This window comes from Pituophis catenifer, unplaced genomic scaffold (assembly GCF_029215685.1).
Source record: "Pituophis catenifer annectens isolate HBS135680 unplaced genomic scaffold, rPitCat1.0.hap2 SCAF_7, whole genome shotgun sequence".
NCBI classification, from domain to species: Eukaryota; Metazoa; Chordata; class Lepidosauria; order Squamata; family Colubridae; genus Pituophis; species Pituophis catenifer.
This window is the reverse complement of record NW_027256887.1, coordinates 64,590,549-64,613,123: the sequence shown is the minus strand read 5'-3', so window position 1 is coordinate 64,613,123 and position 22,575 is coordinate 64,590,549. Positions and strand designations below refer to the sequence as shown.

Below are 22,575 nucleotides of genomic sequence, written 5' to 3'. Positions count from 1 at the left end.
TTGCTAGTAAGTTAGCATTAATTGTGGTCTCTCTCACACACCATCAGCACTCCAAGGTGGGCTGGTCTAGGAAATCAAAGTCACACAAGCTAATGTTATCTTTATTATAAAATTATAGTAACAGAATCTTGTGAAAATAATATAATTCCCCCTAGTATTGTCTGAGATGCTTACTTGAGTTATAAATCTGGCCCAGATTCAAATTTCTTCTAACTGACTTATTTTGATTTCTCAAAGTTATTCCTTTTTCCCATTATACACACACTGGGATTAGAGGAAGGACTTCAGGGAAGTTAGTAGTAGCAAAAACTACCAAGGTGCAATCCTAAAAGGCAGGAAGCCATCTAGTCCAATCCCTTGCTCCGTCAAGGATATCTAATGGCCCAGCTTCTTGTAAAAATCATCAAGAAACTGAGAGCTCCTGTAGGTAATTAGCTCTACTGCTGAATAGGTTTTACTACCAAATCTCTTGTAATGTTTAACCAAAATTCACTCTCTTGCAACCTGTACCTCTGAGTCCTGAGGAAGAAGCCAAGACATTCAGAGTCTGGTGTACAATTGGTTGGCATGAATACAACAAAACCGTACAGATGTTAGCCCTTCTTCTAAATTCCAACTTACCTTTACTCCTTTCTTACTGGATTGCTTTTTTCTTTCTTATTACTTTATTTTGTTCAAGCCATTTACATCCATGTAGCAAGTGTTGCTGCCATGAGAACATGTTTAAGTAAGCTAATCTTCTCCAAATGGTATTTTCTGTGCAACCTTTGGAGAATTTTTTTAGTCCTGTTTCCCATCTTTAATGTTTAAAAATGTAATATTTATCCAGCTTTCCCCCCCATCACCAATGGTTTTGTTGCTATTTTATTTTACAAATAAAGGAAGCAGGAGTCTCTGTGTCATACTGTAAAGTCTTATAAATGTATAGTACCATGAATATTGGTTGCTTGGCATGACGTAAGTTAAGAGATCTGTACAATAGGAATAAAATGTATCTTTAAAATGTAAATGTATCTTTAAAAATAACTCAATAATATAATTTTTAGAGATTACTTGTCCAGATAGACCAGACAGGTAACACCCGTAGACGAGATAATTCTATTTTATTGTAAGGCTATATCAACAAAATCTTACAAGTCTGAAAGTACACATCTCCTTTACAGCCAGAAACCATAGGGGAAGTCCCTTCCAGGCCTCTTCCTCAACCCAGTATGTAGCTGTAGGCTCTGACTTCTCTTATCTGACTGTTCCCTAGGGCAGCATCTCTTCCTTTCCCTCCCCCAGGTTATTCCTCTATAACTTTACAGCATTCGAGGAAATATTAATTCTACAGTATTATTTATATCTGTATAATTTTAAAGCAGGTTGGCAGCAAAATGCCACCAAATTCTGTTTTGCTAGGCTAGGCACTTTTAAAAATATATATTGAATGATGAACAGTTTCATATCTTGAATTTATCTTCTCAATTGCTCTGAACATTTTTATTGTTTAGCTGCCACCGCCTGAAATCCTGCTATCATGATACAAATGATCAGAATTGTCATTTCTATTTATTTTGTAGCTTCTAAGACTTTAGAATTTAAAACCATTTCATTTTAATTTAGCATTCCAATGGCTAAAGTTGCGACAAGTAACATTATGGATTCTTCCCCTTTTCTTAACATCCCCCAAAGTATAGCTTAAGAATTGTCTGAACCTAACTTCTCTATATTAAGAGAGAGATACATTTATGGAAATAAAAGCTACAAAAGAAACTCACACAATGGAAGAAGAAATGTTGGGAGTTAAATTTTATTTCAGACACAAAAGACATAGAAAGGGTGAATGTTGCTTCATATTAAACAAGCATTGAACAGTATGGAACAAGACAGCTGTCATGAAGACATCTCTGTGCCCTTCCAGCTGCCAGGCACCTAGACAAATACATGTCAACTACTAAATCCTTTCTGTCTTACAACTCAAACATTTGCAAGAAAGGGTCAGATCCATTCCACAATTGTCAGACTCTTAGGAGGAAGACTTCCAGGACTGACTTCATTGCTCATATGAATAGATGAAATATTGTTCATCTCTTATTCCAAGAGATAAGCAGATATTGCCAAACAATAAGTCCATGGAGGTTTTATTCCCCATCCTTCGTATGGAAAACCACGTTAGAATCTCATGGGTATTTTAGTTAGAGAAATCTAGTTCAGAAACACTGTGACTCATGTCCTCATCTCAGATATGGACCACTGCAATGTATCTATAGAGTGTTTGTCCTTGGAAATGATTTAGTTGCTGCAACTGGTCAAAAATGCAATGACCTAGCATGGAGGAGAACATTTAGAAAAGTTATTCTTCAGCTATTGCACTAGTAGCCAATGCTCATTACCTGTAAAGCTCTAAATGGCAACCTGAAAGTTACAGGATCATCTCTTCCATTCAGATTTGGCTTGGCCAGTGCATATATCCCAAGTGCTATGCTACCATATGAGTTCTCACTCTTCTGAAGAGAAAAAAAATGGAGCCAGGAGTTACACCTTCTTGGTTGCAATCCTTGTGTCATGGAAAACCATGGCTCTCAGATTCTGGTGCCCCCAATTTCACTCACTTGTCATAGGGCTTTAAAAACTGTATTATTCCAACAGGCTTTTAATGCAGACATTGGACCTGGACTGACTTGGTAGGTCTACTTTGTTAGATTTAGGTATTATTTTATTTTAAAATTTACTTGATATAAGCCACTCTGATTTCATGTACTAGTTATTTTACTTGTAAATTGATAAATACCGTATTTTCCGGCGTATAAGACAACTGGGCGTATAAGACGACCCCCAACTTTTCCTGTTAAAATATAGGGTTTGGGCTATACTCGCCATATAAGACTACCCCTCTTCCAATGCACACCAAATAAAAATTGAAAAACATCAACTGGCTCACCTACAATGTAAAAGCAGCTGTGCTAGTCCCAAAATGGCCTCTGCAACAAGCAGGAACCTCACACAGCCACAAAAAGCCCCCCAAAAAACTTTCACACTCTACACATACACAACACAACTGGCTTACCCACAATGTAAAAGCAGCTATGCTAGACCCAAAATGGCCCCTGCAACAAGCAGGAACCTCACACAGCCACAAAAAGCCCCCCCAAAAAAACTTTCACACTCTAAACACACACAACACAACACAACTGGCTCACCCACAACGTAAAAGCAGCTGTGTTAGACCCAAAATGGCCCCTGCAACAAGCAGGAACCTCACACAGCCACAAAAAGCCCAAAAAAACAACTTTCACACTTTACACACACAAAATTCCACATACAGCTTTGTGAGATTTTGTGTGTTTGTGTAGTTAGAGTGAAACACTACAAAAACACACTAAATCTCAGAAAGCTGCACAAATATTATTTTATTTTATTTTAATTTTTATATGAAAGCTAAGTTTAAAACTTCCTAAACTTTAAATGGCTAGGTCTAAAAAAGAACAACTAAAAAACCCCCCAAGTATAACCCCAATTGACTATTTTTTTTAAAGCTCCCAAAGGGGAAAAAAACTTACCCAATAGAACAGAGATCTTCAAACTTGGCAACTTTAAGACTTGTAGACTTCAACTCCCAGAATTCCTCAGCCAGCTTTACTTTGCTGGCTGAGGAATTCTGGGAGTTGAAGTCCACAACTCCCTGCTTGCTTGATTGCAGGCAGGGAGTTGCTTGCTGATGGAATAGATTCAGGCAAGGAAGCAAGGCAAGCGTTGCGACTAGCAGCTGAGGTAAGCAAGCTGGAGGGGGAAAACTTTTTTCCTTTTACATGGTTTCTGGCGATCCCAGCTGAGTTGCAGGGAACTCAGCTGGGATCGTCAGAGCTGGGATCGTCAGAGCTGGGATCGCCAGAGCCATTTAAGGCTCATCAGAGCCTTTCGGGCTGGTCTGCCTGGTTACAGGAGAACGACACCCGGCGTATAAGACGACCCCCGACTTTTGAGAAGATTTTCATGTGTTAAAAAGTCATCTTATACGCCGGAAAATACGGTAATGCTTTAGCTTATTACAGGATTCTGGCTTTGGTTTTTAATTGCTTCAGATATTTCTACAGATAAGAATTTTTATCAACAGTGGGAACTCCACTATAAGCTACTTCAGGGGGCCAACTATAATTTCCTTTTGTGTAAGTTAATGTACGTTGTGTAAACAGCCTTTTTTCATTAATTTGGCTAGGCAGAAAATAAAGAGAGTTTGAAGATTCATGTACCAGGGTAGGTGCTGAAGCCATACTCTGAGTTTTAAAAGCAAACCATGTATAGACATGATAACAACGACTTGTTATCTTCCCCTCCTCCCCCCAAAAAAACCCTCTAAATTTTGAGGGTTAAAATTTTTTTAAATTCATAGATACAGATTCACATTTGGTTTGATATTCAAAGATTTAATCCTGTAGTTGTTTGGTAAGTAGGTTGTTGGTTTTTTTTGGAACTACGGTTATGTCCATTTAAGTCTACAGAACAATCAAAAAGATCTCAGTGGGTTTTACTGACAGTCAGTAGGGGTTAGAAGCGGTGGTGGCACAGTGGTTAGAATGCAGTATTGCAGACTAATTCTGTTGTCTGCCAGCAATTCAATTCTCACCAGCTCAAGGTTGATTCTGCCTTCCATCCTTCCGAGGTCAGTAAAATGAGGACCCAGATTGTTGGGGGCTTAAAGGGATGTAAAGAACTGTGAAGCGGTATACAAGTTTAAGTGCTCTTGCTATTACAAAACCAAAAGCAAACTTGAGACACCTAAATTCAAACTTAGCCATGGAAATTTGCTTCATGACAGTAGGTCAGTCACTTTCTCTCAGCTCAATCCACCACACAGGATTGTTGTTGTGGGAATAAAATTGAAATCTCCTTTTAAGTCACCTTGAATTCTTGGGGGAAAATTGAGATATAAATTTAACACACACCCAAAATAAACTAATGCTGGTGAAAGCAGAAATAAAGAAAAAATGAGGATGATCAGTAGCAAGAGGAATGGACTCAGTTATGGTGATCATAAGTGCACTGTTGGAAGACATGAAAAACCAGGTATGGGACAGAGTACCAAAAATAAAATCTATCTATTTTAGAGGGGGATAAAATTGACACATAAATAAACATAGCACATTAAATGTAGTCAATTCCATTTCTCAGGGTTCTTTTAAAAATAAGAATTATATTGTATTTGTAAATTTTAGTTCTGATGTAATCATGCTTAATAATGTCTTTTATTACTGTTATTTACCTTGAATGCCATTATTGTTAAAGAAAGAAGTAAATATTACTTTTAGAGATTTAGATAAGTACAAAGCCAGAAAAGTGTCTTTACATATATTTTGAATAGCACACTTGTCTGTAATAAAGCAATTCAGCTAACCATATCAGGACTCTGAAGCTTCTGCTGCTAGCTAATTTTTTAATTTGAGTTTCAGGTTTTGTAGAATAGAGATTCAATGTTACATCAAGTGAAGTCGGACAATAAGTTTGATGACTACACACACACACACATACAATATCTTCTGTTGGATTCTCAATGAGATCAAATATTGAAGATGCAAGCATCTTATTTAAATAATGTTTGACAGTTTGAAGTTTCCGAAATTCAATCCTGTTCATTCTATTTTTAAAAAAAGCCTCTTCAATATTTGAGAAAATGGAAGATTATATTAAAGTGGCATGAAGATAACCATTATATAAAAGATTAATTTCCTTTTTCTTATAAGTCTCTGTACTTACTTGACCTTCTACTACAGAAAATTAAACATCTAAGTAACATATTGTTTTATTATGACAGGTAAGACAGAATTTAATTATCTAGCACTGAGAATTTTTAATGTGTTGAATTTTCTATTGAATGTTCTACCACAAGGTTGCAGAACCTCTGGGTGGAACCCAAAATCTGAATCACTTTCTTGATGACAATGTACTTATGCTAACTTTTAGGTTTATTATTTTGTTCTTCCTGTTCACCTTTTTTTTTTAATTTATGCTGTTGCTGAAGACAAGTTTCCTTGGTTCAAATGTGTCTTGAAGATACTTATAGAGTCTATTTTTTTACAAGCCTTATATACAATATTTTCTCCTCCATCTAATACAAACTGGAAAGGTTTTACTACTGTTAGTTTCTATCATCACTGCTTTAAGAATACCCTGCTAAAGTTTTCAACAAAATATATAGAGTGTTCTGGTCAGGAGCAGCTGGAAGAAGAAATTAACTATGGCAACACTATTTGCTTCCTCTTTTACCACTTCGGGTGTCGAGGGATACGGTGACACCAGTGACATATATTTATTCTACATGTATTTATTCTACAACAGCAGCAAAGTTGTTGCTGGAAGCCTTTTGCTTTTTCTCAGATAGTGTTTGATAAAGCAATCTGATTAAGGACAAATGAAATTTCACACAGCTATGTTCTAGTTACCATCGACTTGTTGACTACATATAGCCTTTTTTTCCTTCATTTTTTCTGACAGACTCATTCAACAGTTGAACTAAATAGAATCTTCCTTCTCCAACCCTCGGTTTTTCCACATCCTTCTGGAAAGTCAAAAGCAACCCCCTAACTTTATTAGTATATTTCAAGGCTTCCTGGAAACAGCCAGAAAATAAGCTTTCGAAATAGCTTCTGCAGGAAGAATGCTTTTACTACGGTGGCATGGGTTTTGGGTTGCTTGGTTTTTCTTTCACATTAGTCAATATAGACAACTGCTCTAGAGTTCAATTTGTTCCCAATAATACTCAGTAATTTCTGGGTAATGAGTGCCCTCTTATGGCAAAGAGCAACCTAAGCCGCAAGAACTGTTCCCCAAAAGTGCCACGTTGAAACTTATTCTCTATAAAAATAGAGCTTTTTTTTTTTTGGCTTTACAAGGCACAGTCAACTTTTTAAGAGCCACGTCTTTTCTCCAGCATTGTATCATTTATAGGAGCTTTGAGACTTTATGATTAAAGAACTCTAAAACTTTAAATCAATTAAAATTTTTATCCAACAGCTGGTTCTTGTTATTTTTATATTCCATGTATTTTTATATATTTAATCAACATACACATTTTATTTTTTCCTGAAAACAAGTACCGTATTTTTCGGTGTATAAGATGCACTTCCCCTCCCCAAAAGCGGGTGGAAATGTCTGTACATCTTATACAGCGAATGTTGCCAAAGTCCCACCCACCCTTTGGCCTCTGCCTCCCAGCAATTTGCCTCCTTGCAGCAAACAGCAAACAGCCTGGTCAGCTTCAACACAGCCTGATTTAGCACGAACAGCTGATAGGCGGTTGGACCTGCCTTCCGGAATACCTCCTATCAGCTGTTCCAGGCTGCAGGGATCGCCACCGCCCATCGCCACCACCACCTATCCCTGCCGCTTGGAATAGGTCTAAAATAGGGCATGCGGAGGCCTAAAATGGGGCGCGCAAAGGAGGCGATAGGTAGCAGTGGTGATGGGCGGCGACAGTGGCAATGGGAAGGTGCGATCCCCGCAGCCTGGAACAGCTGATAGTGGTATTCCGGGAGGCAGATCCAACCACCAATTGTTTTGTTTTGTTTTGTTTTTATTAAATTTATATACCGCCCTACTCCCGAAGGACTCAGGGCAGTGAACAGGCACAAAATAAAATACATAGATACAAAAGTTAGAAACATAATTAAAACCAGATTAAATAATTTAGCCCGAGACAATTAAAAATCCCAATAATTTAAAACAGATTAAAATTTCGATTTAAAAGAATTATAAAACAGGGGAGAAAATTAGGCCTGGCCAGCTTGCTGGAATAGGAGGGTCTTAAGAGCACGGCGGAAAGTGCGCAGATCCGGGATCCTCCGTATCTCTGGGGGGAGCTTGTTCCAGATAGTGGGTGCCCCCACAGAGAAGGCCCTCCCCCTGGGGGCCGCCAGTCGACATTTGTTTGGCTGACAGCACCCAGAGGAGCCCCTCTCTATGAGAGCGTACCGGCCGGTGGGAGGCTGTTTGTGGTAGTAGGCGGTCCCGTAAACATCAGCAGCTCGTGCTAAATCAGGCTCTGCTGAAGTTGACCAAGCTGTTTGCAAGGAGGCAAATTGTTGGGCGGCAGAGGCAGATTTTTTTTCTTGTTTTCCTCCCCAAAAGCTAGGTGCATCTTATAGTCGAGAGCATCTTATAGTCCGAAAAATATGATATTTCTGTACAAAAGAATCAATACACGTATAAGACACATATATAGATATTAGCAGTTGCATTTACTAGCAATTTACATAGTGGCAGAACATACTATGGACCTGCAACTGACAACCTGTGGGATCCTGGCATGTATTCTTGCCTAATTAGGGCCTAAATTAAATTACAGTGCAAATTAATAAATATTAATCTTCAACTGGCTACTTTTCCCCCTTAACAATGCATCTGAAGGAAAGACTATGGGCCATGGAAGGGATAAGGTATATAAGGGGTTCAATTCTTTCTTTTCACATTCGCCTTCTAAATTATCCATTGCAGATTTCTTCATTTAATTTATTTCCTCCACAAAGCTTCAAAATTATATACACCTTGAAAACTGAAACCTATAATTAAAATATTTTTATTTTAGGATTTCATTATAATAACATAAAATTGTAGTTTTGATAATAATCTGTGGAATATTTATTTTGCTCTGTGTTCTGACCCAGCCTATTAGTTCCCAGCAAGGAGACTCCCTTGGCACCTTCAATACAGAGCCATTAGCCCGACAAACCTTGTTCTGGCAAAGGAATCCAACTTGAATAATGGCCACTGGAAAACGGATGGTTGTCTGTGACAATCGGCCACTCCTAAACCCCTGCTATTTATTTCCCAGCCAGGGAGGGGCTGGCTAGCGTCTGGCAAGAGCCTTGGTGGCGCAGCAGACTAAAGTGCTATTAAGTAACACCAGCTGCCTGCAATTACTGCAAGTTCGAATCTCACCAGGCTCAAGGTTGACTCAGCCTTCCAGCCTTTCGAGGTAGGTAAAATGAGGACCCGGATTGTGGGGGCAATAAGCTGACTTTGTATAAAAAAGAACAAGGGGGGTCCCTTGCTTAGGGGGGTCCGAAAGCCCTACTAAGCAGGTATATACAAAAGTATGAAGGCTATTGCTTAACGCATTGTAAGCCGCCGTGAGTCTCCGGAGAAGGGCGGCATATAAATTGAACCAATAAATAAATACAATAAATAAATTTGTCCTCTTTTCTCTGACAGCCAGCTTATTGCTTTCCGTTGCTCTCCTCTCCTTTCCTCCCTACATATACACGCATCTGGGATGGGCCCCTTCTGTTCCTCCCCCTCACTCAGCTCAGGCCCCGAAGACAGCTACCTCTCCATCTGGGGGCAGACAGAAGGCCCCAGCTCTGCATCTGTTTCCTCATCGGAGCCTTCCAAAGGCTGCAAAGCTGTCCCAGGTTTCCCCTCCCCCTTGTCTGACTCTGCTGCTAGTTCTGCTGGCAGCCAACAGCCCACAACACTCTGTACTAAATAATTTTTAAGTAGGACATTTATCACAGCAAACGAAATACTCCTCTGATTTCTGTTAGATCCCATGCAGATTATATTATACATGAATGTGTGTCAAGTTTGTCATATGAAACACTGAATAAATATCTAATTTGTAGAAAAGCTCAATTGATATTGTGCAGATTTATTAGGACAAAATTCTGAGGGCCAAATAGGAGAAATGTTACAGATATTTCATTTATAAAGTTTCTGTGAAAAATTATATTTATGAAAAGTATGTAAAGTATGTAACGTATGTGTGTATATATATATATATATACTAGCTGGATACCCATGCTTCGCTACGAAACTTGAAAATTAATGAGTAGTTATGATCGGCCTCTCCTCTCCCCTTCTCTCCCTCAGCCTTGCCCCACAGAAGCCTCCCCTATCCTATCCCCTTCTCCCCCTCAGCCTTGCCCCACAGGCCTCCCCTATCCTATCCCCTTCTCTCCCTCAGCCTTGCCCACAGAAGCCTCCCCTATCCTATCCCTTTCTCTCCCTCGGCCTTGCTGCTGTGAAAGTAAAACTGAAAGTGAGACTCCTCTCCTCTGTTTGTGTTTTGCATTTTGAACAGATTTCTTTTCAGGTGGGGAGTGGGAGTAGAACTCCTTAGCATCAGAGTGTATTAACCATAATATAGGAAATACTAATGCTCTGATGGTCATTTCGAAAAATTCTTTTTTAGTGAGCACCTAGAAGCCAAGTGGAACATACATGGCAAATTTCAAGTTTGTAGACTTTATGGTTCTGGTGATTTCGTGATTATGGTGTGAGTGGTTTTCGCATATATACATACACACACACACACACATACACACACACACACTTTACAATCACAAATATTGACAAAAACTGTAGATATTTTGTTAATAATGGTTACCTCTCTTTCTGCCCTATAGAAGAGCTACAATTAAAAAATACAGGTAATCCTTGATTTACAAAAGATCATTTAGTGACTGTTCAAAGTTACAAAAGCACTGAAAAAAGTGACATGATTGTTTTTCACACTTACAACCATTGCAGCATCTCCATGGTCATGTGATAAAAATTTGGACACTTGGCAAACTGACTCATACTTACGACGTTGCAGTGTCCTGGGCACCTTTTGTAACTTTCTGACAAGCAAAGTCAATGGGGAAGCCAGGTTCACTTAACAACCGTGTTACCAACTTAACAATTGAGGGCTCCTTGGTGCTCTCTGAGTTTGCTTGTTTTCATGCAGATGTTTCATTACCCAAATGAGGTAACTTCATTGTCATATCAATCCTGAGCTACAAATATTCTCCTTTATTAATTATTATTATTATTATTATTATTATTATTATTTATTAGATTTCTATACCGCCCTACTCCCGAAGGACTCAGGGCGGTGCACAGCCAGACAATAAAAACACATACAATACAAAATTTAAAAAATAGAATAAAATCAAATTAAATAATTTTGGCCCCGACAAATTTAAAACCCCAAACTTTTAAAACCAATTTAAAATTGAATATATAAATACTAAAAGATATTTAAAATTTTAAAAATCTTTTATAAAAGAGGGGGAAAATTAGGCCAGGCCGGCCTGGTGAAATAGTAAGGTCTTTAAGGCGCGGCGGAAGGTGCGCAGATCCGGGATCCTCCGTATCTCTGGGGGGAGCTCGTTCCAGATAGTAGGTGCCCCCACAGAGAAGGCTCTCCCCCTGGGGGCCGCCAGTCGGCATTGTTTGGCCATTAATAACTTAAGAACTGCAGGAATTCATAACTGTGGCAAGGAAGATCGTAACATGGGACAAAACTCACTTAAGAAATGTCTCACTTTGCAAGCAAGAGAATTTTTGGACTCAATTGTGGTCGTAAATCAAGGACTACCTATATACAAGCAGAAAGAGAAAAAAATGTTTATTTTGTAATGAAACATGACATTCCTCCACTAGAGGGTGCTTAGTTAGCAAAAGTTTAAGCAATGTCACCCAGAAGAGCTTACATGGGAAGGAGCAGCACATAAACAAACAACACTCATAAAGTGCTTCAGGAAAGGTGCCAAGGAAGCATCTATCTCTGTTCTATTGGTCATATATTCAAAGGCAAACCTAAAACACCTTTTCTTTTAAAATGCAGTCAGGTGGGCAGGCGGGCTGGCAGGAAGAGCAGAAATTTCAAACCTTTAGTATAGCAATCCTCTTGTTTCTAATTTAGAAATCTGAAGACAGCCTTCTCTAACCCGATGTTAGAAGCTGTGGACTAGAATGTCGAGATGGCCATACTAGCTGGGAATTCTGAGGACTTGAAGACCTTATTAGATTTCTTAAGTTAATTACATCGATGATTATAATCAAAGATAATACCGTTTTATTGACTTTAGGCATAATGTGCATTCACTTAGAAAAATGTCTTTAAGACCAATTTCTACCATAAATATATCATAAACAATCACTTAATTCATATAAATCAAGGAGAACTGGTTGAAATTTGAACTGCTATTTCTCATGTTATAATACCTTTTCTACAATACCCGTTGCAAATAAATTTTTATTGTGCTGCATCTTTTTGTGTAGAATGGAACATAGAAAAGAATGTTCTTCAGGTCATGCATATCTGAACAGCATTGCAATTCTGTAATAGTAGTAAATTTAAGGAAAGTGTAGAGGAGCATGGAGATAACCTTAAGGAAGGAAGGAATGCACCAACCGTTTTTGGGAAAGTATAACAACAGTTCAGTCCTGGTAAATGAAAAGGAATCAGAAAGTAAATCAAAATAACTCTGCCTTGATTCTGATTGGTACAAGAGAGGGCAGAGGGATATTTTGGAAAGTTTTCAACATTCTTTTACTATATTCTATAACACAAATGAATTAATTCCTGACATCCTTGCTGTTTCCTGATCTTGCCTACCTCAATGCATTTTTGATGAGAATGCAGTAAAATTGATTGAAGTAAGCTAAGTCATACTAGGTTGCAATTTTTAAATAATGTGAAAATATCTACTTTCTCAATGGTATGGATTAAAAAGGATTAAAAACTAGGCTGAAGGAAGCATATTGCTGGGATATGGCAAGTTGACATATTAAATCTGAAAAAGTCATATTCTGTAAAACATTTTTTACACTTAAATACAACAGATTGTGAATAGACTATTAATTAATCATAGCCATCTATACAGGCAGAAACTCGTCTAAATCATTTCAATATGGATTAAATAGCCTTCAAATACTGATTCACATTGCCTATAAAGTATTCAAATCAGCTTACGCTGAATCAGATAAGGCTAGATTCAATGTTATTATTTGTTCAATAAGGCATGGGAAAATCTAGATGATAAGATATAATTATTGTTAAAGTAAATTCATCTGCAACAGAAAAGAGTGGGTGTTTTCAAAAGTATAATTGTCTTGACTCACATTTATGTTCAACATTAGAACGCTCCATCCACACACACAATCGCCTGTGTCCCATCAGATCTCTTTTATAGTTACAGAGAACTTAGTCATATTAGGAGTTCCCAATGAAATTAATTAAAAGTTTTGAAATCTTATTAATGAAAATAAAAAATCAGATTGAGAGAAAGCATAACAACTATTTCTGTATCAAACAGATCAACCTGGTAATTGGAATTTAAAGGCTATTTCTTAATATTCATATTTATTGAATAATACAATTATCTTCTACATGTGCCCATACAATTCGTAAAATCTTATTTATGATTAAATTTCACATTTATTTTCCTTTTAAAAAAAACAATCTGGAACAGATTCAGAATGCCCATCCTATCAACAAATATGAGCCTTGTTACTTAAACAGAAAGCTTATACAATAATTAAATTATACAATAATTCAAAACTTGCGACTTGTTTCAGTAATTTGCAATACATATGATTATTAGATTTTTTTAAAAAAATCTACAGATAGTTCTTGCTTAATAGGCTAACTGGAACTAGCAAGTCTCTTCTAAGTAAAGAGGTCACTAAGTTGGAAATCACAGCTGGAGAGAGACAAGACTACTCAGTTTCATAAATTCAGCTTTAGTTTGCTTCCTAACCACTTTCTCATCCTTTAGAATGCTCAAGTGATTGCTGACTATTTTTTATACATCAAAAGCAATACAGTTGTGCTGCAGCCTAGTGATGGGAACCGTGGGTGTGCTTGGCAAACAGCTTATTCTCTTCAATCTCTGAACGGGGCATTACTGCTGTCATCCCGACCCAGCTTTTCTGCTAATATTTACCATTTATTTTTAATTAATATCCAGCTCACTGGATTATATGGATGAATCAAGGACAACAGAACCGTACATTATCATTCAAAAGCTTTTTCACACTAGAGTTCATTCTTGAGCTATAACTATGTTTGTTATGTTTTAACAAACATAAATTATATGATGATTGCTTACTTTTCATAAATTCACATCAAAAAGTATGGATTATATTGGCAAAACATTTAACAATCGCTTGGCCAATAAAACTGTTATTAACTTGCTTCCTAGATTATTCTAAGAAAACTCAATTGCAAATGATTTTATTCAATTAGTATTATACTTTAGGTTACAAATTTATACTTTATATTTTATTCATTTCCTTTATTTCCTTCTATTTAGTTTTAAAATGTAAACATTTGGGAAACATAAAATTCTGAACATAAATCTGGTAAGAGGGGCTATGTTTTCAGTATTGTGCATAACACCCAAAATTAAGTCTACCTTTCTTCCTCTGATATTCATCCAGTCATTGGCCAAAAAAGTAACAGAACTCATTCTTCTCCCTCAGAAATACTTGCTGGCCACCTGCCTACTATATTCTTTAGCAGTTTTTTGTGCCTCTTGATTTATTTTACCTTTCTGCAAAATAGGCTGTAAAGTGGAACAGATGACATCCTCTTTGCCATAGCAACAGAGTAATTACTCACTTCCTCATTCATGCCTTGGGTTTTCTAAGTCTATATCACTGTGATCACCACAATCATGTTGGCATGTGACTTCCTTTTTTTGCCCTCACTCAAAGAAAGCTCTGCAGAGGCACTGCCTGCCATGGTCTACTTCCAATAGCTCTTCTAGTTATAGCAATTCAAAAACCCACCAAGAGGAAGATGGACGGCTTTTCTCTTTTTTCCACCATATGGGAGATAGTTGTTCTAAAACCTATACAGTGGGATAATCACAAATCCCAATAAAACATTATTACAACAGAAGCCATCACATAATCATGATATTAATAATAATCCACTTAATAAAATGATTCTTACCTGACTATCTCTTCCTGGGTATCCATGATAACTGGATGTCAGAGGCTCATTCTGAAATAAAGCAAATATTATACTTGTGAAACCATAGAAGTCTATCTATCCAGAATACCTAAAAATATTCTAATATGAAGTGAAAAGAGGTAAATCTTTTCCTAGGAATAAATGATTATATAGTTGATTTATAGGACACCTGGTTTAGTTACAAAGGTTCTAGATAATATCTTTTCCACATTCATATCTGTGACACAATATTCTGCAAGAATGGTTATTCCCTACCTGGATTCTTGCAGGGTTGGAGAGAATAATTTTAAATAATAAGGCATTTTGCCAAGGTAAAGCATCAAAAATTAATTATAAAATATAAGTAGGAAATTATCAGACATAATACATTACCTTACTTAATTCAAGAATTTCATAATTTGAAACATTATTTTACAAAAATTAACATGTCATGTGAAGGTTTAAATATTTAATCTGAGCTGGAGGATTCTGTAAGCGTGCTGCATTCTTGTCAGCTCTCTCAAGTAACATTTCATGTATAAAGTCATACAGAGAAAACAGGGTTTTTTATACTGTGCTTTTCTAATCTCTTCTTTAAAAATGAAAGGTTTTTATTTTGGCAACTTGTGCTGTCTAATTATTTCAGGAAGTGAGCAGGGATAAGCGCACATATTGCTAAATATAGAATCAGACGTCAGATTGATTTTTTACATAAGAGGTTTATTTCTTCTTCTTTTTGTAATGTAACGATTTTATCACAGTAGCTCCATTAATAGCAGAACAAGAAATAAAACTACACTGCTCTGGGTCTGCTAGAAGAAATAGCAGTATACAAACACAAATAAGTATAATTATAAATTACTCAGTATTATAGAAGTTGTCTCTATTAATCTTTCAAATACCCATATTTATCTCTAAATCACTTCTTAACACAAAATAATAATAGCAAAAATAGCAAAGAGGCACCACTTATTTTAAGACTACCATGTTTCCCCAAAAATAAGATGCTGACTTATACTTTTTTGAACCCTGAAATAAGCACTTGGCCTTATTGCCATGTGCTCAAAAGCCCGATTGGGCTTATTATCAGGGGATGTCTTATTTTGGGGGGAACAGGGTATGCATACAAAGGAAATTTCTATTATCGAGTACATTCCCATTTGGTAAACTACAATGTGATGTTCAGTGACATCTACATTGCGTTTACTGACAATATCAAGTAATCACTGGATATTGAAGCAGCAAAGAAAATACTTCTTCATGGTCCATTTGAGAGAGCTGAAGTGCTCAAACATTTGCTTGATGAGGAAATGACTAGAAGTAAGACAAAACATTGTGCATCTTTATAGGAAGAATTAAAAGCAGAAAGAAGGTATCACTATAATGTAAAAACCACATTGTTTTCCATAAATGGATGTCTTTCCCATAGTTCCCAATCTTTGTACTATAACAATAATTAAATCTCACTTTCTATGGAGAGAGTGAGAATTTGCGGGCAGCCCTGGCATTTCCCCAGGAGGTAACTGGTGCTACTAATTTTACAGGTCAATATCTTGCTGGTGTCTCTTATTGAATAATTATTCTCTGCAGGAGTTGCTATTATGGAAAACTCAAGGACACAAGCTGAAAAACTGTTACTAAGAGTTAGGACAACAGCCTAATATCTTTTATATGAAATACAGAGACAACTGAGGTTAGGAAATAAGAGATCCAAATAAAAAGTGGAAGAATTTATGCAAGACATAATTTAGTTTTATGTACTGCATTTACAGTACATAAAAAAGTAACATTCACCAATTTTTTCTTCTTCCCAGAACAGATGGATCTCCAACCTTAATTGTTCTAGCTTGTGACACTACATCTAATTTTAATATTCCTTTGTCTCATTACAATCAATTCCTGATTATTAAAAGCAGACAAATAGCCATTGACAGATCAATTAATTCAGAAAGTCCTTACCAATATAACAAAACCAGATTTACTATTAAACAGTATCCCTGTATATTGAATATATATGAATATATGTTGTCCCCTTGTATATATGCATGTATATATAGAATATATAAATCTCCCTGTACAGTAAGAAAAAAGGGTATTTCCAATTTGCCATGTACACATAATGTTATACTGTACAAAAAACTTTTTTATATGAGATTTATATATTATACAGTATTTAAAAAGTACTTTTACATAGTCAAACACTTCTCGGTTAGCCAGAAGTGTGTTTGCTTATGCAGAAATATATATATTTTTTTAAAAAAAGAAAATATTTGGAGTATTTTTCTAGAATCATAATCCAAATCTGCATGTGGGTGTGGATGCAATCTTTCTGCCTTACACTAATTTTAAAAGAATGTATATATGAATGTATTTTTCAATCTGGATGGACTAGCTGTGAAAACAAATATTTCCTGAAAACAAAATAGGGACAATAAACTGTATTCAACTTATCCCACAGATAAGTAAGCTACACATCTTATTTGCTATGCAATTATTCCTGATTTTGATGCACAGCATGCACCTAAAGTTGATTAATAAATAGAAAAAGTAGTTAATTAGTTTTCAAACTTCATTTTTAGTTTTCTGAAAATCTGCAATCGGGCACAGATGTTCCTCAGGCAGTTTGTCTAGCTTTACTGACTTCCCCTTAAATACATAAGAACTAGGAACACCACCAAGGAACCAATTTAATTGGTTCCTAGGTCTTTTTAAGGAACACCAAGGAGGTATCATGGAGAAACACTGTGATTGCATAGGGCAGAGGTGCCCTATGCAACATGCCCCAGAAACCTTAATCATGCAAAGGAGTTTGTCAGCAGCCATTCCAAACATTAAAATCCAATAGTCTAACTTTCCATATGAAATGCATACCCCAATATAAGCAAAGCCATATACACTATTTAAGAATTGTTATATTTGTATTCACTTTCTTTTATTCATTTTTATCACTCTCAGTTAATGTTCCAGGCTACAAATTTACTACAGCATAACATCTGATGGATGTAACTAGTAGATGAAAACTGGTCAACAATTCATACTTAAACTAGAACTAGGAGATAACACTTGTGATGCTGCTTTAGGATCTATTCCAGAAGTTGGAAAACTACTACTGAAATTAAGTTCTGAAAATGTGTGGATCTATATGATGCAATACTTAAAATCCCAAAGATAAGCCTCCAGAAGAGGAAAAAAAACAACAAAATAAAATATTCATACAGTTGTTCTGATATACCATAACACCTTTTCAGAAATTTTTGCAATTTCCTCTGTGATTATATGAATTGGCTCTACTGTTGACTAATACCCCAGTACTATAGAGGGAACTAGTGACATCTCTCACTCTTCCTTCCTGGTATTCTAATCTCTCCCTATGGCACACAACTCTAATTTCTATGGCAACCTGAGCTCCTCCTTTTTGGGGGTGGGGAGGGGAGCAGGAAGTAAGATCTGAAAGTTATTATTCTAGCAGTTACAAGAACTAAATTTAGAGTTTTAGTGTAATTTGGGGTTCCTCATAGACTCATATCTATTTCTAGATAAGCAACTGAAAGTTGTGCCAAGGGGCCTTTGCTCAGCTTCATCTGGTGCATCAGTTACAGCAGTTCCTGGAGCATGAAGGCCTGGCAATAGGTACCCATATCTCACCATTTCTCAGCCTGATTACTGCAGTGACTTTTACATTAATCTATATTTGAAAACTGCCAGAAACAGCAGTTGGCTCAGTTGCCCACTCTTGTGTAAGAACCAGCAGCAACATATAAAATCAGTTTGGGAGATAGTTTTCAATGGGTTTCTGAATTCAGTTCAAACTGCTGGTTTTAACTTATAAAGTATCTTGGTATCTAGATATCTATAAGCTTGCCTGCTTCAGATAGAATGATATCTGGCTTGTTCATCTACAAATGTCTCCCACAGAAAATTGATTAAACATGTCCAGATATGCCCTGGGAAGTCTTACGGAACTGGCAATATAGAGATACTGTAAATCAGGGGTGTCAAACTGGATTTCTCCTCCGCAGGTTGGCGGGGGGGGGGGAGAGAGATGAGACGGATGTCTCCTGCAGAACCCTGCTGGCCAAAACAGGCTGAAAACAGGCTGAAAACAGACCATGTGGGGTCCCCATGCGGCCTGCTTTCGGCCGGCAGAGGCACCACAGGCCGGTCCTTTGATATTTTCAGGCCGGCCCCGCGGGTTGGATTTAAGCACCCCGTGGCCCGCATCCAGCCTGTGGGCCTTGAGTTTGACACCCCTGCTGAAAATGTTGAGAACTAAGAAGCTAATTTTTGCTCTTCAGCAGATCACCGAGAAAAGCACGAATGTGAAAAAGTTTATTATATGATGGTTGATTTAATAAAAGTGCATTACAACATGAATGGATTCAACCATGGAATGGTCTGCACAAAAATGAAGTTGGAGGTTGGTTACTGAATGCTGTAATGGACATTGACTTACCTGAATGTCCTTTTTCGGAACGCTGCGTATACACTCCAGCATTGGGAAAATCCTCTTATCTGACAGCAACTGAGAGAACTTTTTTTCACTTATCTTCCACTCTGTGCTCTCTCCACGCCCCCTTTTGCACCCGAATCCCCAGTCTTGAACGAAGACACCACAGGTGAACTACAACAAATTTTATTAACACAAAACCACCACAAGCAAACAACCAAAGAAAGGGAGGGAAATGGAGTGTATACGCAGCGTTCCGAAAAAGGACATTCAGGTAAGTCAATGTCCATTTTCCAGAACGCTGCTACTACACTCCAGCATTGGGACATACCCAAGCCTAACTTTCAGGGCCGGGCAAAACACTATCCAACTCAGAAGACCCAGACACCACTGCCTGCAAAACTCGTCGCCCAAAAGACGCCTCAGCCGAAGCATAGGCATCAATCCGGTAATGTCTTATGAAAGGCGACAAAGAAGTCCAAGTAGCCGCCCTACAGATGTCCAACACAGAAGCCTGGGTAGCCCAGGCTGCTGAAGTAGCCGCACTCCGCGTAGAATGAGGCAAAATGTTCCCAGGAACAGGACGACGCTGATTCTCATAAGCAGCAGCAATACAGGCCTTAACCCAACGACCAATTGTGGTCGACGACACTTTCTGACCCATGGATGCAGGATGGAACGAAACAAACAGGGCTTCCGTCTTCCGAAACTCGGCCGTCCTACGCATGTAACGTCTCAACGCCCTGCGCACATCCAGAGTGTGCCAAAGAACCTCTCGATGATGTCTTGGCGACGGACAGAAATCCGGAAGCACTAATTCCTGCGCCCGGTGAAACCACGAATTAACTTTGGGCAAAAACGCAGGATCCATCCGCAGGACCACAGTATTAGCATGAAAAATGCACAAGTCCTTCCTGACAGATAAAGCAGCAAGCTCAGAAATGCGTCTAGCCGATGTGATCGCCAGGAGAAAAGCAACTTTAAATGACAGAAACTTAAGTGAAGTGGAACCCAGCGGCTCAAACGGAGACAAGGTGAGAGCCTGCAAAACTAAAGACAAATCCCAAGAGGGATAACGATGAACCGTAGGCGGTCTCAGGTTCGTAGCTCCATGAAGGAATCCCTTCACCCACGGGTGATGAGCCAAGGAAGTATACGGTGGACAGGATAACACAGTGGCCAGGGCCGCGACCTGGCGCCTGAGAGTGGCGGGAGACAAACCCCGTTCCAAACCCGCCTGTAGAAAAATGAGTACATCCTGAACCGTTGCAGATGTAGGATCCACATGAGCAGTCGCACACCAACGGCAAAAGGCTCTCCACGAGGCTTCGTAGATCCTCATCGTGGATGGTCGACGGGCCGACTGAATCGTACCAATCACCGTATCCGGCAAACGGCCTTTCTTCAAGATGACGCGCTCAAATGCCAGACGGCCAACTGCAGCCACTGGGGCTCGGGATGACGAATGGCCCCCTGACACAGCATGATCCGATGTGGAGGAATCACCCACGGGTCCGTCACCGAAAACTCCACCAGATCCGCGAACCACGGCCTGCGGGGCCAATGTGGAGCTACCAGTAACATCTCCGCCTTCTCCGCTATCATCTTGCGAACCACCTGCTGAATCAGTGTGACGGGCGGGAAGGCATACAGTAGACCCGCTGGCCAACGACACCGCAGAGCGTTTGTGTCCTCTGCCGCTGGAGTCGGATACCGAGTGATGAACCGGGAAAGCTGGGCGTTGGTCGGACTGGCGAACAAGTCCACTAGAGGCCGTCCGAAGCGAAGACAAATCTCCTGAAATAGACTGGGAAGCAGCTGCCATTCGGCCTGGTCTATCACTTCCCTGCAGAGCCAATCCGCTCGTGTGTTGGCTTTCCCGGAAATGTGGTCTGCGAGGATGGACTCCAGATTCCTCTCCGCCCAGTTGAACAGACGTGTCGACTCGAGCATCAACGTCTGTGACTTCGTCCCCCCTTCCCGGTTTATGTGCGCTTTGGCAGATGTATTGTCCGTGAGAATCAGGACATGACGACCCCAAACCAGCGTCCGGAAATGCAGAAGGGCGAGGCGAATGGCTCGAAGTTCCAATAGGTTGATGCTCTGTGCACGTTCCTCTGGAGACCATTGTCCTTGGCCCACCTGGGCCCCCAGGTGAGCTCCCCAGCCATGGAGACTGGCATCGGTGGTGATCACGACCCGGTCTAGTTCCAGGAAACTGCAACCTTGCAGGATGGCCGACGACTTCCACCAACTCAGTGACAGTCTGACTCGCGGAGGCACGAACACTGTCCTTGTGGAGTTGGAACTGCCTGTTCTCTGGAACGGAAGAAGAAGCCATTGCAGTGGACGAGAATGTCTGCGTGCCCACGGAACAATGCGGAAGCACGAGACCATCTTCCCCAACAAACGTGACAGGGTCAATAGAGGAGCCTTCCTCCGGGTCAGTACTTGGCCCACAAGCGATTTGATGTTTTTCGCCCGCTCTGAAGACAGGAAAACCTGACCCTTCTCGGAGTCTATCAGGGTCCCGAGGTGTAGAATCGCGGTCGTGGGGACGAGCTGGCTCTTGTCCAAGTTGATGGAGAATCCGTGCTCTCGGAAGGCCGAAAGCACCCTGACCCTGTCTTGCGCCGCTTGTGCCCTGGACGAGGACAGGATTAGAATGTCGTCCAGGTAACATAACAGGAACAGGCTTCGGCTTAACCCTTCCAAGACCGAGTGGCTGTGGATGCCGGCGTCCCGGTATAGCCAGCTGGTGCCATCTCTGGCTATTGGGGGCGAGTCACTGACCCCCACAGAGGGGGCTCGCAACTTGGGCGTCCTCCTGGACACACGGCTGTCTTTAGAAGAGCATATGACGGCCGTGGCCAGGGGGGCTTTTTATCAGGTTCGCCTGATACGCCAGTTGCGCCCCTTTCTGGATCGGGACTCCTTGTGCACAGTCACTCATGCCTTGGTTACGTCACGCCTGGACTACTGTAACGCTCTCTACATGGGGCTCCCCCTGAGGAGCACCCGGAGGCTCCAGCTGGTGCAGAATGCGGCCGCGCGGGTGATTATGGGAGCGACGTGGCGCTCCCACGTAACACCTCTCCTGCGCGAGCTGCATTGGCTCCCGGTGGTCTTCCGGGTGCGCTTTAAGGTGTTGGTTCTCATCTTTAAAGCGCTCCATGGCTTAGGGCCAGGGTATTTGCGAGACCGCCTGCTGCTACCGATAACCTCCCACCGGCCAATATGCTCTCATAGAGAGGGCCTCCTCGGGGTGCCGTCGGTCAGGCAATGTCGGCTGGCGGCCCCCAGGGGGCGAGCCTTCTCTGTGGGGGCACCCGCCCTGTGGAATGAGCTGCCTCCTGGAATATGATTGATCCCGGACCTCCGGACCTTCCGTAAAGCCCTGAAGACGTTTTTATTTCATCAAGCCGGC

At 39.8% G+C, this 22,575-nt stretch overlaps 1 protein-coding gene across 6 annotated transcripts in view; it reads right to left on the bottom strand.

Annotated features, from left to right (window-relative positions):
* RBFOX2 (RNA binding fox-1 homolog 2) overlaps positions 1–22,575 on the bottom strand; it is a 221,536-nt gene that overhangs the window by 136,574 nt on the left and 62,387 nt on the right. For all 6 annotated transcript variants that reach the window (XM_070947652.1, XM_070947651.1, XM_070947653.1 and 3 more), the window contains exon 2: positions 14,702–14,752. In XM_070947652.1, coding sequence (XP_070803753.1) covers positions 14,702–14,752 — 51 coding nt within the window. The remainder of the gene's footprint in view (positions 1–14,701; positions 14,753–22,575) is intronic.